This window comes from Silurus aristotelis (genome assembly GCF_946808225.1).
Source record: "Silurus aristotelis genome assembly, chromosome: 14".
Lineage (NCBI taxonomy): Eukaryota > Metazoa > Chordata > Actinopteri > Siluriformes > Siluridae > Silurus > Silurus aristotelis.
This window is the reverse complement of record NC_139587.1, coordinates 4,550,179-4,569,048: the sequence shown is the minus strand read 5'-3', so window position 1 is coordinate 4,569,048 and position 18,870 is coordinate 4,550,179. Positions and strand designations below refer to the sequence as shown.

The following is an 18,870-nucleotide window of genomic DNA, read 5'->3' as shown; positions in this document are numbered from 1 at the left end:
TATATATTTTACTGTAGTAAGATTTTACCTACTTTAGCTCAAGTACATGGTTTGTTTACTTCATCCACCACAGGTATAATCCTATTTGGGCACCAATGGCATCTTTAATAAAGAGTAACAGGCCAATTTAAAAAAATTTTCATTCTCCATGAAATACCAATATCTTAATATCTAATACCATTGGAAGAAACATAATGATGGCATGTATTTTTGTGTCTTATATTTATATACTGTAAGAATTCTGGGATGTATCAATTAACATCAGATGGATTCACATATGGGCAAAAAATACTTTAAATCCACAGACTGGACAAAGATGTTACATCTCATTTTCATCTAATATCAATCCTCAGCCTTATTGGATAAAATAGTAACGTTTAAATCGTAACCCAATCTGTGTTCGTCACAGTGGTGTGCCAACATCTTCGACATCCTACTGATTTCTCCGCAAGGATTCCAGACAGAGTAGGCAATTCTAATACCGAAAATACAGCATTTGGAGCACAAAAATAATAAACAGGAAACTTGATATGAAGATTTATTTGAATACAATATAGAAATTCACAGAAATGTAGTGTTTTCTTTATTACATTATATCACAGCACTATTTGGTGAGATAAATATTCCTCTCTGTTCGGCTTTTGTGCTTTGGCACGTAAACGTTTTCAGCTACTGCACATAAATATCAGAGGAATCTAATATTACAAAATATTAAATAAATAAATATTTGCCAATCAAGTGTCATTGAAAAAGTCCACCAGAGAGTTCAGGTCATAGTTGTCTAATATTTCAAGGAGCTGTGAAACCTTCGTCTTGACGTTTTGCCCTTTGAATTTGAACTTGTCGATGAAGAGGTCGGTTATCATACCTGCAAGAGGATGTTATGTTACTTACAATTCTAAAAAAAAAGATGAAGCTGATGACAGTAATAATAATAATAATAATAATATCATATAAAAATATATATCTACATATTTAATATGAATCAATATCAAAGGAAGGAGGAATATTGTGATTTATGGTGTAGCAGGACCAGGTTGAGAAGAGCCTGGAGAGATGGAGGTGCGCGCTATAGAGAAGGGGAATGAAAGGCAGTAGAAGTAAGACAGTGGAGGGTGGTTGAAAGAAGTAGAGGCGGTGAAGATGGGGGAGTTTAACAGGGTTTCTGCAGGTTTTTACAAAATCAAATGTACGCCTATTTAAGACCTTTTTAAAACCTTTTTAAAACCGCTGAGAATGAAATTGATCATGACATCAAACACACACACAAATACGTTTTATAGCAAACGGCCTTAACCGAGCTCTAAATAAAGGCAAGTATCACTAAACTTGCACTTCTCCATATTTGAAAAATTAAACACGTTTTACATCTGTGATACAATATAAGAGAGATTCGCTCCAATAAAAAAACAGCAGAAACATTTTAGTGCGGAAGCTGTGGAAGCAATTTAGTGAGAGGTAGTGTTACATGGACATTATTTTAACAAATTTAAGATGTTTTAAGGCCTAAAATGTAGATTTTTAAGACCACACGGAAACCCTGTTTAAATACCTGGGGTCGACTGTGCAAAGTAATGGAGAGTGTGTTAGAGAAGTGAAGAGAAGAGTGCAGGCAGGGTGGAGTGGGTGGAGAAGAGTGATAGCAGGAGTGATTTGGGATAGAAGGGTCTGCAGTTTATAAGGCGATGGTGAGACCTGCTATGGTTTATAGATGAAAAGACAGGAGGTGGAGCTGGAGGTTTCAAGAGTCATGTGCAGAGGACATGATACACCATGATAAACAAAGGTATTTATAACAGGATATATATAATAGGAAGGACATGTATTACGTTGTAGGTTACTTACCGTATAATCTTTCCAGATGTGCAGGCTGCTTTTTGTACTCTTCTAGCAGACGAGGAGACTCGTCGAGTATGTTGCGATACTCAGGAATCAGAAAATCTGCATTTCCTTCATGCACTTGCAGCTCCTAAAGAAGATCCGAAGATACACACGAATAAAAGACTGGACATCAAGTTTGCCACAATGCACAGTTCTAGATCCTCATTACCTTTAAAGCATCGATAAGCTGAACCTTTTTGGCCAACAAAAGCTGACATTCGAGTTTAGGATGAATCATTTTCAGGGTATGGCTCACAGAATCTTCATTTACTTCTGAAAAAAAAAGAAGCAAAAACAGGGATGAAACCCCCCCCCCCAAAGTGAAGTTGGGGGTGAAACAGCAATTTAGAGTATAATTGAAAACTCACCGTATGAAATGTTGAGATTGATTTTGCGCTTGGTGGCTTCCTTCGAGAGAACATCCTTGAGAATGGATATAGTTGAAATGTTGTCTGATTTAAAGTTACCTTCACCTTTGCTGGAATAAAAAAAAAAAGCAACAGGGGAAAAAAAAATACCATCTTATTTGCTAACCTCTGCTGCATACTTCTATTGCTTTATACAGGATGTCTGCCAACAGAGACATCTGCCTTACCAGTAACTCGCCTCAAGCTGTGTCCCCAGAAAAGTGTTCTGAAAGTAGAAGGTGATGTTTTCTCCTGCTGGGGTTTTCTCAGGCACCTCAGGCAGGCAGAACACGACCCATGAGTGGATCTCTGCAAAGCTGAACTGCCCCACTAGCCTCAGGGTGTTCATGGGCCTGGACACAAAACCCAGTGAGATGCGGCTTTTCTTGATATTTAAAACTGCATCCATAAACAAACCTTAAAACTTTCAGGGAAACACCCACGCAGGGCAAAGCAGTGTGGTGGGAAAACGTTTACAGACTTGGTTATGCAAATCAATCTAACAACATTGATCTTTATCTCACATGGCTGCTCGCTTCTGACTAGGAGATGAATTTTCTACAGTCTTTCTCCATGCCATTGCTTTATTACAATCAGAAATGAAGCTGAAACTCAATACTTGCATTTTCTACATTTATAATATACTAACAGACCCCCTGAAGCACTGTTACAGCCCCCTGTGTGTCATGGTGCCAGGTGTTCAAATCTAATCTAAGGTGTTAAATTGATTTTCTATGCTACATGGGACTCACCTGCTGTGATCGATACTGTGGGTTCTCTGGTGGAGTGAGAGTGGTTTGATCTGGTACTGACGCACCTGGCAGGTTTTAGGCTGGAGCCGTGGGGTAACATAGGCCTGAAGTGTTCCATACTGACCCTCGATTGACCTCACCTGCAAAGAGCGCGAGTGAATATTACAGTTTTTCCTCAGTTGCTTTGGCGTGTTTCTCAGATCCGAAATGATCTCAAAATGACTTGTTCAACCGCCACATCACGTAGTCACTTGTGCACATGATAAAAGCATTTCTCGTCGATTTGAACAAATTGCGAATACTTTGGTACATTGGTTTAAATGATTGTGTACAAGTGTCTGCTGTTTCCTGCGTTATCAGTTGTTTATGTCAAGTCGATCAAAATATATGGATTTTACCAGAATAGTTTAAACCCCAAAAGCACCTTAGCATCAGTTCATTGTATAAGTCATTGAATGTAAAATGCTGCAGAGTAGGACAGCTGGCAACCTTTTTTGCAAATGTGTCTTGAATTGAGGAATTGTGTAGATCAGTGGTCCCAAACCTTTTTTGCGCCACGGACCGGTTTAATATCAGACAATAATTTGACGGACCGGCCTTTAAGATGTGGCGGATAAATACAACAAAATAAAATGATACGACCGGCACAAAAACTGGTATTTTCTAAATTTAATAATAAACGTGAATCCACTGTGATGTTGTTTGTTCATTTTGCTCGCTTGGGGGTTTCAGTTCAGCAGTAATGTATTATGTGTTAGCGGCCGGAGCAGCCCCTTTAAGAAGGTAGTGGATGGAGGTAAGACATGTGACCGAGGCATCATGACATGCATCAAGAGTGAGTCATAGACATGTGGTGGAGAGAATCCGGTCATTTTCCAAAATAAAACATCATTCAGAATCAGATGATAAATATTTTACTATCCCAATTAACTACTTATTCCAAAGATTCCAAAATAATTTGGGACATTGAGAAAAGTGTAAAATCCAATAGGGACAATATCCCCACCAACATTAAGCAAATTTGAACTTATTATATCTTAAACAGTTGATATTTTAAAGATAAGACCTACCCCCTGCCAGAAAACTAGATAAAAGGCAGTGAATGACTGAAAGTTTTGTGCACAGATAAGTCAAATTTGACATGTTTTGGCTCTAACAGAAGAACTTATGTAGATTGGAAAACAAGAGAGAAGATGTTATTAGACCTCCTCACTCCTACAGTTAAACATGGAGGTTTAATGGTTTGGGGCGTTTTGGGAACAGGGAAGGTTGAAGACTTATCCACTGTGAAAGGAATCCTGAGCCTGAGCATTATTTAGAGAGCAAAACTTCACCATCTCCAGGTGATGAAACCCTTCTCATGTAATCCCGTCATGTAATGATGCAATCCATGTGTTATCACTGAAATCCTGCGTTCTGCTGCAAATCCCACTTGTGCCCTGTGGTACCTTGGATACCGTTTCTGTCCTTGGTGAGAGGACAAACATTGGGCCGTTTTCAAAAGAAGCTATTTTCTTTTAAAATCACATTGCCGGCTGTGTTGTAAACCTTCACATAATCGTGGAGATACAATTGCGCAGAATCCGCTATCATTGCAGCATGACCAATGTGACATAAAAAAAAGGAAATTTCATCATGCTGGGCAGTTTTGAATAAAGTACACAGCAGTTTCTCAAAGTTGATGAATGCATGCAGGCGATTGCAAGAGAATGTATGTTCAGCAATTATGTCAGGGACGAACTCTATAGGAGGTGCATCATGGGAAAAACACTATGAGCACTTTCTATTAAAGAATGATACATCCTTCTTTTTTTGCATATATATATATATATATATATATAGTTATGTTTATCGTTTTATCCATTAAACAAGTGAGTTTACATTTGCAGGTTCACTTCTTCCTGAAGAACAGCTTTATTTTTGACCATTACAATATGCTGAAACTGGAAACATTTGGGATGTCATGATCGTGTCAAACTGGTAATGATGGCGAAATTCCCTTTGAGGGTTAACAGCGAACGCTCGTTGTGCACCACCACTCCATTAAAACTAAATGAGGGTGCACTGTTTCAAAACAATTGCTGACATCTCAGGGTTGCCAGGTAAGAGTTCCAAAATCCTACTCTGCAGAGCTGCCTTTATAAACAATTTACCAACACATTTTGACCGATCAGATTTAAGAATTCTGCAGCACTGTATTCTACATAATGTAATACAATAATTTAATTATTATTAAATATATTTAGACTTTCGGTATGTAGTAGATAGAAATTTTGTTGTTGGCTGTTTTTCTCTTGTGCGACACACAAGGTCATTTGTTGTTTTGATGTACATTACTTGAGCATTGACTGTTTTTCTATCAAAATTCAAGCAACACTTTTTCGAAAGTGATGATTGTTATTATTTAAATTACCTTTAGTTCCAGCCTGGTGGTGTTCGCCTGGCATCTGTAAGTAGCGAGGAGGAAATTCCCATTTGGCTATAAAAAAAAAAAAAAAGTGTGAAAGCAAGATATCACTAGAGTATTTATATAATATACTAATAGTTTCCCTTAAGCTGCATGAATACTGTAAAAGCTGGAAACATGTCAATGCGTTACCTCTGAATCACATTCACTGAAACTAACCACTGCTGAGTTCTTATCCACATCCAGCAGATCTATCGGTACATCACTCTGTGGAAAAAAAAACCTTTAATATTCCTAAGCTAATATTCCTGAGTATATTTCCAAAATATCTGTGATATAATCCGATTTATTGACTAGATCTCAGAGTCTGCCGTGTGTCTGACCTGTAGCAGTAGGTTATCGATGGCAGTCTGAACCTCCAGAGTGAGGCTGTAGCTGGCATCCTCTTGGCACAGATTGAATCTGTCGTTGATGCTAAAGAACGGCACTGCGGACACAGCTGTAGTGGACTGAGAGCTCTGCTGGTATTTCTCCCGTCCCTGCATCACTTTCACCTGCAGCTGCTCCAGCTCGGCCCTTCATACACACATGACAAGAGCATATATCTGAGCCTCCTCATCCTCGCACACTTGCAGGCTAAAAGCTCTATAGGTGGAACATACAACATCGAACTGTATTTTCAAAAGCATAGTTTAGTGCGTCATGCTTAAAGATAGAACAGTTAGGGGGTTTTCTTTTGAATAGGGTCAATGTCCTGGAGAGATATATATCACCTGAATGTCCAAACATCCCAACTTTAATGAATAGTCTGATTATCAAGCTGTCTAAAGATTCTGTCAGGTAAACATAGCAATTTCCCCACATCTGGAATATATGTGTAATTACTAAAAACCTCTGTTTGTCAAAAAGTCTGTTTACCTTATTCACTTATAATAAAATGTAAGGACACAAGTAGTAAAATTCAAAGACTGGCAAATATGTAGTGTTAATTTTCTTCCCGTTTAATATTTTAAGCGGTTCTGCTTCAAATGATTTTGCGAATGTTTTTTTGAGACGTCACGTGACTACACGGGCAAAGCATGACCACGTTTTCTTCCCTTTGAAGAGCATTTTCCTTTCAAAAAAGGACAAATCAGGAAGCTTTCAAACTGATAATACCTTTCACTGAACATTTCAGAAACATCTATAAAATGATTTTGTTTTAGAAACGTTTATTAAAGTTATATTGGTTCATATACAGTTATATAGATTTATGACATAATTCATGACAAAATAATTATACCCGCACATGCTACAGAACAGGGCTGCGCAATATGATGATGATATGATAAAATTGTATAAATATAATAAAACCAATAGAGTAGTCCTTAAACCTGGGGAAGTGTTTATTAGCTTGTCGGCTAACTAATATTTATCGATTGCAAGTAAAGGAATATACACATCAAAATCAACTCTTGAATGATAATGCAAATTAAAGATTGGTTATGCTGAGTCCTATATGGTTCTACAGCATAATAGGAAGATTATGAAGCGATTAAAGAGATTATAAAGAGATTATGCTGAAAAAACTCTTTCTTTCGGTAATAAACAGTGTGCTGATGCTGAAGGTATTGTTTATGTCAAGTACTTAAGAGTGGCCACCCTGGCCTGGGTCTCCCGGCTCATCTTCACCTCGTCCCCTGGTCCTGCCTCCATCTGCTGAGGCTCTGTGGTGAGACCCGATACCCAACCTATATATGCAACATGTCAGGAAGAAGGTGTAAGCTGTGGGGCAGTCTTTTACTTATAACACTCACTGTATCAGATCATGATTGTGTCCCGTTTGCTTATGTCGAAGAAACGGGTTCTGCTTAAAAAAAAAGTCCCCAGACGGTGTTCGAAGCGGAGAATATTAAAGCTGTTTGAGCTCTTGTGAGAAGCCCTCAACGCTCCGTTCCACAACACACATCATCTCTGTGTTGAGCTGTTTCTTAGAATTTTTTTATTTTGATTCTTATAATCGCATGAGCAGATGGGACACGATCATGACGCCGAACAGGGTCGCCAAGTTCCAAAATTTCACGTTTCCCCACGCCACTATATATTTATACATACAGTAATCTCCCGCTTTACTGCGTTTGAATCGCGTGCCCCCGGTTTATCTTGGAATTGCATTTGTAACATAACTAATTTGTTTGGCTGATTTTCCCAGTCTCCCTCGGATAGCATGATAGACCAAAAAAACTTATAGGAATTGTTTTTGGTTAAAATAATGAATTGTATTAATACAAATATAATTATTAATAATAAAATGAAGTAAAATGTTAATTCAGTACAGTACAGAAAGTAAAGACTACGGTGACGTGTATCTTTAGTAAACGGGGGATTACTGTATATATAACATATACTATACTTTTATTTGTATATACTCATAATAACAACAAAATGCTGTGCTGTTGTAAAATAAAGAAAACAGACAGGGGGCGCTCTCGGCCGTCTCTGTCAGCTCTCCTCACAGACAGAAACTAAACAACCTGAATCTCAGTGAATACTCGCCTCACAGACATAATACATGCATGAATAGAAAGCTTGAAATGTCTACTTTTAACTAAAACTGTTAAAAACAATAATCTCTGATGTTTTCATCCGTATGAAAGTTTGAAGATGTACAGTTTATCTGGTATCACCTCATTAACCGTCCATGTGGAAACATAGCAAAAGTGCCGTTTGGTGTCCTGATAATTTACGTAATTTAAAACACCATAATTACTTTCAAACATTTACAAAAATATTTTGTCTTCATGTTGAGTTTGGTTTCACTAATAATAAACATTAATTTGCATAAAACATCAATATTTGTCCATGCCCATGTTGATTATTAAAAACTTGAAAAGTATTTATTTAAGGTACATTAAGAACAGATAAAAAATTGCCTAATCAATAATCAATACGACATGAGGCCAGTTACCAGTGTGACACTAAAACAGGTAGTAGTAATGGCTACTTTTTACTTTACTTTTTACTTTCTTTACTTTAACTTGAGTAAAAAAGTGTAGCCAGAACTTTGAGATTAAAACAAAACAATTTCTAACATTGCCAGAACTAATCTTAACTCACAATTAATATCCATTGGGAAAAAATAAATATTGAGATGCGCTGGAGAACGCTGTGTGGCACAAAATCCCAGAAAAACAGAAAGCTGAACATAGAAGTTGGAACTCACCTGTATATGTTGTTGTAACAACCTCATCATATGACTCCTTTCCTACACACCCTCCCTGAATCGATGTAACACTTTCTGTCAAAACCTTAAAGTAAACACAGAAATGCACTGATGAATAAACACACACACACTCAACTGCCACAACAAAATGTAAATCCATACTTGAACTGGTTTCCACCTACGTTCTCAAAACGCAACGTAAGCTCGTTGGAGTTGTCCAGTCCGTAGATCTCGACCGTCCCGTCATCCCTCCCAACCAGGATGTCTTTTACTCCGTCACCCAGGATGTCGAATGTATCGATGCACAGCACACCTGGAAGTAAAACAAACAAATACTAAAAAAGTCAAACATATAGATGCTTTAAATGCCATTACAGTCATTATTTTAGTTGCTGAACAATGCCCATAGCAACTTACTTTTGCCATATAGTGTACATTCCCAAGTTATTGTACACAGACATTAAATATATCCTCTGTTAATTATTTATCATGAACTAAAACATTTCTGGTCATTTGCTATGCTTTTACAATGGCAGTGGTATAACGATTCATTGAAACAAATAAATTAAATGAAAAAGGTGGAGGTTGGATTGCATCAAGGATCGGCTCTGAGCCCTTTCCTGTTTGCAGTGGTGATGGACTGGTTGACGGACGAAATTACATGAATCTTATTTCTTCGATCCTTTCAATTCTGTCAAGCACTGAATTCGTGAACACTTCATGCGGCGTTTTGATTGGTTACTAAAAAAGGATTAAATGATAAAATTTGGCTTTGCATATCGTTAAAACAACAATTACGATCGTGTCACACTTTTATTATCGCAAACCCCTGGTACAACATAGTACAAAGCTGCTCTCAGACATTGATCCTTACCTCCTTTTTTTTTCTCATTGTCCACCTCCCACTTAGGGACAGGAGCTGAACAGGTTAACTGCACCAGCCCCAGTTTGCCATCAGCCGTTCCGTAAAGCACTTCATCCCCATCCTTACCTAAACACCAGCCATGCGTCAGAAAAAGAAAAAACACCCTACAAACAAAATATTTCCGTATAGTTTCATAAAGTTCTCACCTCCATCTCTGTTGTGAAGCTCCAGAACAGACGGCGGGCCGGAAATCCCAAAGTCATACAGCAGCTCTGAACCCTTACAGAAATGACAATACATAGTGAATGTGAGCCAAATAAAGTAAATCAATAACCAATCAGATTTTTATGTAAGGAATACGACATGACAGGGGGTCTGGCTGAAGGCAAATAGTCACATGCTTACATTCATATACATTACCTGAAGTATGCGTAAGACTCTGTCCTGACATGCCAGAACAGGTACTGTACGTCCCACAGTCTCAACCGGTAAACACACCATGTCGTTAATCTTGTCCCCTGACAGGAAATAGTCCTGGTCTTTGCAGTCACAGTAATGGTTGTAAATGTAACTGGCGCAGACAAAAAGGTCCGCCCCGGAAACACGCCTGCCAACAACATTCAAATCATAAACATTAGTGTTTGACATGAGTGTGTGAATATTATGATTAGGGCTGAAACGGTTCCTTGAGTAACTCGAGTAATTCGGATACAAAAAATGCAGATGCAAACTAATTCGCCCCGATGTTTCATTTAGTCCATTTAACACTGTTTCTCCACGGACCATTATTACTGATGCACCACTCGCCAAGCTGTGTCGTCTTATTTATAAACGTGGCATACACACAAAATGGGGCCGGAAACGTGCATACGGCACTTTCCACGTAAAGGTTGTAGCGCGCAATTCCCCTACTACAGGGGGAGTTTACTTACAGGTGCACACTTTTTTTCGTCAAGTTATTTTTTATTTTTTAAGCATTTATTTTTTATAAATCACAACCTTGGCGTGGAAAGTGGCATACGCACGTTTTCAGCCTGGTTTGTGTGGTTTGTAAACGTGAGCCCTGGACAGGTAACACAGAAGACAGTGCAGAATGGAGGAATGGAGAGAAAACATTTAGTTATATAAATGATATTTTTATTATTATATGATTGTTTTATTTATATATTTGTATTTGCAATTTGATATAATATGGAGTTAAATGCAGTAAATGGGTTTAGTTTTCACAGATGAATGTTTTATTATTATTATTATTATTATTATTATTAAATTTCTCTAAAAAGAAAACTAATAAATTTCAAGAGACCCGTCTTTTCATCTCTTATATATTTAGTTTTGCTCTTTAATGAAAAAATAGTACTTCTTATCCGATTACTCGATTATTCGAAGAACTAATCTGTAGAATACGATATAAAAACTCACATGGCGTTGATGCTTTCTGTCAAATTGGCCTCGAAAGAAAGGAACTGTTTGCCTTTTTTGGTGTAACCCTTAACCTCAGAGCCCGAGCACACAAAGACCTTCTCTTGTGGTGTCCCTAGTGCACCTCCCAGCTCCAGCCTGGAGATCTTGTGCCCAGGGAGACTTCTGAACACAGGCTTGGTAAGAAAAGAAAAATTTGATCAATCATGACAAATTAAAGCGCATCCCAATGATAGGACGCCACCAGACATGAAATTTCCTCGCTACTAAATATTCCACAGTCAACTGTTAGTGATTTTTTAACAAAGTGGAAGCCATTGCAAACGACAGCAACACGTGTTGACCACATACAATCACAGCGCGGGTCAGTGGATGGACAGAGGTCGCCAACTTTCTGCAGAGTCGATAGCTACAGACCTCCGAACTTCATGTGGCCTTCAGATTAGCTGTAGAACAGTGCGTAGAGAGCTTTAGGAATGAGTTTCCAGCTGCATCCGATCCTTACATCACCGAGTGCAATGCGTAGCATCGGATGCAGTGGTGTAAAGCACGCTGACACTGGACTCTAGAGCAGTGGAGACGTGTTCTCTGGAGCGACGAATCTTGCTTCACTGTCAGGCAATCTGTCTATATACTGTATATATAAAGGGTATTCATTTAAGAAAACCTTTTTGGAAAACTGGCTTCTAGTCTTTAATGACTGTTGGTATTTGGATGTGGGTGGAGTTTTGTGAATATGGATGGGGTCATTCGACTGTCAAAACCCGGATAAGTCTTAAATAAGAAGCTAATCTTATCTTGTTTTCTCTTTCTGGGTTGATCTGCATTTTACAAAATCTCAACTCCTGGCTAAGATTCATGCAGAAGAAAACCATGGCTGACAGAAAAATATATAGAACATTATACAGCATTTCATTTATTTCTACTAAAGTGTATGTAGGGAATTCACTCAGCTATGACACAAATTAGGTCAGGTTTGCATTAATGTTTGAGCCATGTGAATAAATGCAAGCGTACATGCTGCATCTGAGAGTCAATACATCGCTTCCTGTTTACATATTGTATTTTGAAAGTGTGCAACAGTTACTTCAATACTCACAACTGCCTCTCCTTTTTTCATCCCGAAACAGTTGACCACACCCTCATGATCGGCAACAGCAACCTACAGAAATGAAATGATAGCAATCGCGGTCGATTCAGGAGTTTGAGATGAGTCAGTGTGGTGAGTGACACCAGCTCTTCTCACGGATGGGTGTGTAGTTGTAGCATGTAAATAAAGCTTGGTTTATGCTGCCATGTACAGAGTCTGCCACAGCTTATAGAACCAGATCAGATTCAGCTCCTCAATGTGCATGAAATGTGGGACTACAAAAGACTAAATGAACAGCAGATTTCGCTAATCACGCATTTTTAAAAAGAAAATCACCTTCTGCATTGCTTTTCGGCCCACTGCAGGCAAAAGTTTCATTGTTTTTGGAGAAGTCACTCCAACCTTGAAAAAGAAAAAGAGCAGAATAAGTTTGGCAGAAACAACCGCCGATCTTTTTCTGTCTGTCTGTCTGTGTGTCTGTGTGTCTGTGTACATATACACTGTATATAGATCAGGAATAACATTATGACATTTTAACATTTCCGGTGATGTAAAGAACACTGATTATCTCTTTATCATGGCACCTGTTAGTGGGTGGATTTATTTATTAGGCAGCAAGTGAACATTTTATCCTCAAAGTTGATGTAAAAAGCAGGAAAAAAGGGCGAGCGTCAGGATTGTAGCTAGTTTGACAAATTGTGATGTCTAGACGTCTGGGTCGGAGCATCTCCAAAACTGCAGCTCTTGTGGGATGTTCCTGGTCTGCAGTGGTCAGTGTGTATCAAAAGTGCTCCAAGGAAGAAAAAGTGGTGAACCGGTGACAGGGTCACGGGCGGCCGAGGCTCATTGATGCACATGTGGAACGAAGGCTGGTCCTTGTGGACGATCTCTTGTAGTTTAAACTGCTGAAGGGGTTAATGCTGTAAATGCTCGACGCATCATATAATATTATAAGATGATCATAATGTTATGCCTGATCAGTGTATATATATATATATATATATATATATATATATATATATATATATATATATATATATATACTAGCTGAAAGTACCCGTGCTTCGCTACGGAAGGCAGAACGCTAAGCAATATGGCAATAAGCAGTAAGCACTGAGCAGGACTGGATGATCAGAGATCAGAACGTAACGTCAACAAATAACGTACTACCCCTTTGTAGTACCGATACAGGGCAAACTACTTTAAAAATAATTTTTATCGTGCATCTAACATGTAATAAGAAACAATGTAGTAAGTTTCATTAGGATCCAGACTGTTATTTCGAAGAGTTTACAATGCGTGAGAAATCGCGTTTTTGGCGAGTTTGCCGCGATCCAGGGCGAATTTTTCAAAACCCTTTCTTAGTGAGCACCTAAGACCCAAGAGGAAGGTATGTTCCAAATTTCATTGCAATCCGTGCAGTGGTTTTTGAGATTTCGTGATGAGTGAGTGAGTCAGTCAGTGGTATTTGAGCTTATATATATATATATATATATATATATATATATATATATATATATATATATATATATATATATATATATATATATATATACACAGTACAGACCAAAAGTTTGGACACACCTTCTCATTCAAAGAGTTCAAGAGGTAATAGTCAAAACTATGAATTAACACATGTGGAATTATATATGGAATTATATACATAACAAAAAAGTGTGAAACAACTGAAAATATGTCATATTGTAGGTTCTTCAAAGTAGCCACCTTTTGCTTAGATTACTGCTTTGCACACTCTTGGCATTCTCTTGATGCCTACTTTGAAGAACCTACAATATGACGTATTTTCAGTTCACTTTTTTGTTATGTATATAATTCCACATGTGTTAATTCATAGTTTTGATGCCTTCAGTGTGACTACAATTTTCATAGTCATGAAAATAAAGAAAACTCTTTGAATGAGAAGGTGTGTCCAAACTTTTGGTCTGTACTGTATATATATATGTATATATATATATATATATATATATATATATATATATATATATATATATATATATATATATATATATATATATAATACATGATTAATCGCAACTTATTTGCTTAATTTATTATTAATTAATTTATTACTATTATTATTTTTATGATGTAATTGTGGGTTGCCAAATCATGACATTTCAGGATAAATTGGGTAAAGTTAGGACAAAACACATGCATTTCTGTACCAATGTCTCCTACTAACCAACTAACCAAGCAAAAAATGTATAATAATATTAGAAATGTAACTGTATGAGAAACACCCACCTGTAGATAATCAACATGTTTTAAATGAAGCTCCATCTTCTGAGTTTGGAGAAGCTCACAGCAGACTGATGTTATATTATATTAGTCACACACTTATTTCAAGATGTTACATGGAAGTAGGACTGGTAAATATATAATATACAGGAATGTTTCTATGTCTATTTATTGGATTTAAAAGACAGCCAGTCAGATCATCTTCACCAGGGAGAAGATTAGCATCAACTCCAGGATTAACGCTACTCACATCCCGGATCACGACACTGCTAGTTTAGCTAAAATCCCTCCATTTCATGCCTTTAAAAAAACTGCAGAGTACTTCAGAGACACAGAATGCACTTTTATATCCGTATAACAAACTTCTAAATTCGTTACAGCGACTTTAAGCTTCATAACCAGAGCAGTGCAGTGGCTTTTCCCAGCGACCAAACGCTTCACTTAATGCTGCTCCGCCATGTTGGATCGTCTCTGCCTGGACTCATCCCCGGTTGCCAGGGAAACAGGGCTCTATTCCAAAACGGCTCATGAGTTAGTAAACAAGTGCGCTAGAGAGTCGGTTCATTAACGGCGTCTGGACCCCTACATAGTGCACTATTTTTATAAGAGGAGGGCATTTGGTATTCAACCTTAAACGGGATATTTGGTTATTCACCGCTCCTGCAAAATGTGAAGGATTATTCATAAAGGTTAAAAGTTCAAATAAAATGAGTTAATTATTATTATTATTATTATTATTATTATTATTATTATTATTATTATTATTATTATTATTATTATTATTGTTTTTATTATTATTGTTGTTGTTGTTATTACCATCAGCATTATCACTGTCAATATTATGATGCTGCTGCTGCTGATGAGGACGATTTTTATTATTATTATTATTATTATTATTATTATTATTATTATTATTATTATTATTAATAATAATATTTTATTATTGTTTATTTAATTATTAATAATAATAACACTATTATTATGATGATTATGATGATTATTATTATTATTAGTAGTAGTAGTAGTAGTATAATTGTGATTCTGATTATGATGATGATTAATTATTGTTGTTATTATTATTATTATTATTATTATTATTATAATAATTATTATTATTATTTTTATTATTATTATTACCATCAGCATTATCACTGTCAATAATTTTTAATCATTGTTTATTTTATTATTATTAATAATAATAACAACACTTTTATTATGGTTATTATTATTATTATTATTAATATTAATATTATTATTAATATTGTCATGACTATTATTAATATCAGTATTATGATGATGATGATGATGAAGACAACGATGACAATGATGTTGATGATGATTATTATCACTATCAATATTATTATAATGTTGTTGTTGTTGATGTTGATAATGATGATTGTCATGATTATGAACAATATCAGTATTTTGATGATGCTCATTATTTATAGAATTCTTTATATGTAGGTTATTTTCTCATAAAATTGATATAAAATGTTATATAAAATAAATATTAATACATTTAATTATTATTTGTATAATATTTTTATTAATATTATTATTATAATTATTAATAATAATAATAATAATAATATTTTTTTAAAGTAGTAGTAGTGTTATAATTGTTCTTTTGTGTAATTGTATATATATTATGTAATTGTATATATATGCATGTATATAAATATATATAAATATGTACTAATAATGGTTCATTTGAGGTGGTTAAAAGGGCTGTATCTACTTTTAAACCGTTAATGCACAATGCTGGACTGTAAAGCCTTCATGTTGTCTTAATGAGGCCGAAAACGTTTATTCAGTCCTGATCATCAGATGAAAACAGATGGACCTTCTGATTGATGTCCACAGCCCTGGAGCTGAGTGAAAGCCTGTTTTGTAATTTATTTATCTCTCTGCAAGTTGAAACCTGATCTACTTGTAATGAATGTGTGTTTGTGAGTGTGTGTGTGTTTTATGTGTGTGTGTGTGTGTGTGTGTGTGTGTGTGGGTGTGTGTTTTCACTTGCTGACAAATCAGGGAGAGTGACTGTTTTCCATCGACGGCGGGAGGAAACAGCAGAGGGAGCTTTTGGAAAAGAAACACAAGTCTCACTCTGTGAGCAGCACGGCAGATGCCAGACGTGTCTACTGAAGGATACAAAGTCAGAAAAATAATGTCAAGGGGAAATTCATGCTAGTTGGACTGACACAGTCCCAAATCTAAGGACCTGGAATGTCCCAACACCAAGGACGTCGAATAGTTTATACCTAACTGCGTCTCACAGGAAACCCATTAGGGACAACAGCTGCTGCGTTCAGATCCGTGGATACTGATGCCTGCTCCGAGACGGTTCCTGGTTGCCTCCACCTCTATGCCACTTGCTGTGGGATGGGGCTGGAACGTGTGCGTGTATCTTGGACTTCTTACCCTCCTTCTGCTTCTGATAGGACTAGTGCTGTGGATGGTGCTGAAGCAGCTGAGGAACTCTGTGGGAAACACAGCCATGCAGTCTGGACGCTCGTTCAGGGAGCCGCACTATGGAAACTGCAGGAGCATCAGGTTCTGATGCCATGAAATAAAAATGATGTGGAAAACTGTCCTTGTTTATAGTTGCAAGGAAACAAAGTTCTGGGGAAGATTATTCCGGACTTCAGGGTTTTCCGTGGAATGACTCAGTGGACTGGGATTTTTCTGAACTTCAGCAAGAAGACAAGACTATTACATTTGTCAGAATAATGTTGTGTTGATGTTTTTTTTTCCTCTTTACAAATAGACTTTATGTGTATGTGGGTTTTTTTACTTTTATAGATTGGACTTAGATTTATAAAGATGAAATCTTATACTTCTTTGCATTTGTAAATAAGATTTATTAGACTGCTGTCATTTCATTTTTTTCCGCATTACTTGTACTTTTATTGGTTGTAAATTATACTTCGACAGGACTTTCATTTAATGTCTTTATGCAGCCTGATAGGAAATTCTGTATTTATATTATACATGTGGCTCTTACAAGCTGAATGATCAAGTAGTCTTTCATCATGTGTCTGCACTAGTCCAGATCTGACATGCCTAATTAAGTCAAAGGCACCAGAACCTCATCCCTGCCAAAGGCAGATGCTTCTGGAAGACGAATCAGTGAATGTTCAATATTCACGTCTCTATTCTTCACTCGCTCAGCTGTTTAACTCATAACCTTCATTTTTTTAAATGCCATAAACATCCTGTTATGTTTTCCAATAAGGTCTATCATGTGCTAAACTGCTTTGACTCTTGTGTCCACCTCATTGTAATTCCACATTATGCGCCACAGGAAAAACTGCAGGTCACCCAACAAACAAAAAAATCAATCATAATGAGTATCATTCATTATTCATCCAAATATATTTCCGAAAGGACCTGCGCTTCTGACTTCTGATGAATTATGGAGGTCTGGTGTATATACGCCTGCAGGTGTGGTTCTGTGGCAGTGCGAGTCTGTGTATATTACGATCGTGGATGGAGATATGGTCTAGATAAATCCAAAGCTCAGTTTATCCCAGCAAGGGAGACTGCTGAACCAAAAACTGAAGTAAAATGGCATTTATTAAATATGGTTTTAATATTTGCAATCCTTTAGCTCCATATTCTGAGGATGTTTATTAAACAATCTTCACTAGAACAAATGCACAGCAAAAACACGCAAAGAGCCTTTAGAAGAATACCATAGAATTAATTATAGGCATTACATAATACACCTATGAAGACTAATGAGAGGAACAAACTCAAAAAAATGTAATTGTTAGCATTTTAATTGCCACAAATTACAACATTCTTTATTTCAGATTTCTGTTTATTCTATTTTTCTGGGCCAGAAATCGTCTGCCTCCTACAAGCCCAACTATGTTTCTTTTGTTTCTTTGTCTCTTTTTGTTGTGCAATTTTTCTGCTGTCACTTGTGGATGCTTTCTTATGTAAATCCTACAGCCCACTATGATCTGAATACAACACAATGCATTTAAATTAGTTTTATATTGTGTTCTATTATTTCATATAAAAAAACAAGCTACTGTACTGGCTTGGTGCAGTCAGCAGGGGGCGCCAATACTTTCTGCCACTTTCTTCAACGCTTCGTTATGCTTTGTAATGTTTTTTATATACAGTACATTCGATGAATGGTTAGATTTTTTTTTTTATTAAATAGGAACTAAATACAGGCGAGAATTAAAAACTGTAAGAGAGGAAGAGAAGAAACTTCAGACCACATCTGGCATTGGGTTGACTGGAGGAACAGTCCTGGCTAATGTTTTGATGCATTGTTGCTTTTAAATATCATTATTGTCAGTTTCAGCTGTCATGCAAATAAATAGATAGCGGTCGCTTGGGGCTTGTTAGTGTGAATGTAGATTGGAAGGTAGTTTTAGCCAAAGGGTGGAGACAGTCTGGGGAAAGGAGCGGCCTTTTTAATGGTACATTTTATCAATAGAAATTCGAGTCAAATCAAATCAAGCCTTTATTGTCATTTCAACTATATACAGTGCAGTACACAGTGAAGTGAAACAACGTTCCCCCAGGACAAAGGTGCAACACCAAACAACATCAAGTCACAAAAATG

The 18,870-nt window shown here is 36.7% G+C and overlaps 1 protein-coding gene and 1 long non-coding RNA gene across 2 annotated transcripts; one reads left to right on the top strand and one right to left on the bottom strand.

The window, feature by feature from the left end:
* Positions 1 to 524: 524 nt before the first annotated feature.
* On the bottom strand, positions 525 to 14,979 carry bbs7 (Bardet-Biedl syndrome 7). The gene is made up of 19 exons (XM_083560599.1): positions 14,292 to 14,979; positions 12,363 to 12,428; positions 12,036 to 12,098; positions 10,937 to 11,112; positions 9,935 to 10,121; positions 9,721 to 9,793; positions 9,524 to 9,640; positions 8,832 to 8,962; positions 8,650 to 8,734; positions 7,075 to 7,177; positions 5,831 to 6,023; positions 5,640 to 5,714; positions 5,454 to 5,519; positions 3,041 to 3,180; positions 2,477 to 2,641; positions 2,250 to 2,359; positions 2,051 to 2,154; positions 1,846 to 1,969; positions 525 to 868 (listed from the first exon to the last, which is right to left on the bottom strand). Exons 1-19 carry the CDS (start codon positions 14,325 to 14,327, stop codon positions 735 to 737), a joined length of 2,148 nt encoding a protein of 715 aa, XP_083416725.1. The 5' UTR covers positions 14,328 to 14,979; the 3' UTR covers positions 525 to 734.
* LOC310736830 lies at positions 10,989 to 17,537 on the top strand. The gene is made up of 3 exons (XR_014536684.1): positions 10,989 to 11,116; positions 12,067 to 12,158; positions 16,317 to 17,537. It is a non-coding gene; the product is annotated as an uncharacterized lncRNA (long non-coding RNA).
* Positions 17,538 to 18,870: the final 1,333 nt, after the last annotated feature.

Coding starts and splice junctions, on each gene's coding strand:
- bbs7 (XM_083560599.1), bottom strand. CDS start 14,327: ATGGAGCTTCATTTAAAACATGTTGATTATCTACAG. Junction 10,122..10,936: donor ACAGAAAGCATCAACGCCAT/GTGAGTTTTTAT, acceptor TGTTGTTGGCAG/GCGTGTTTCCGGGGCGGACC. Junction 2,642..3,040: donor CACAGTATCGATCACAGCAG/GTGAGTCCCATG, acceptor TTTTGTGTCCAG/GCCCATGAACACCCTGAGGC.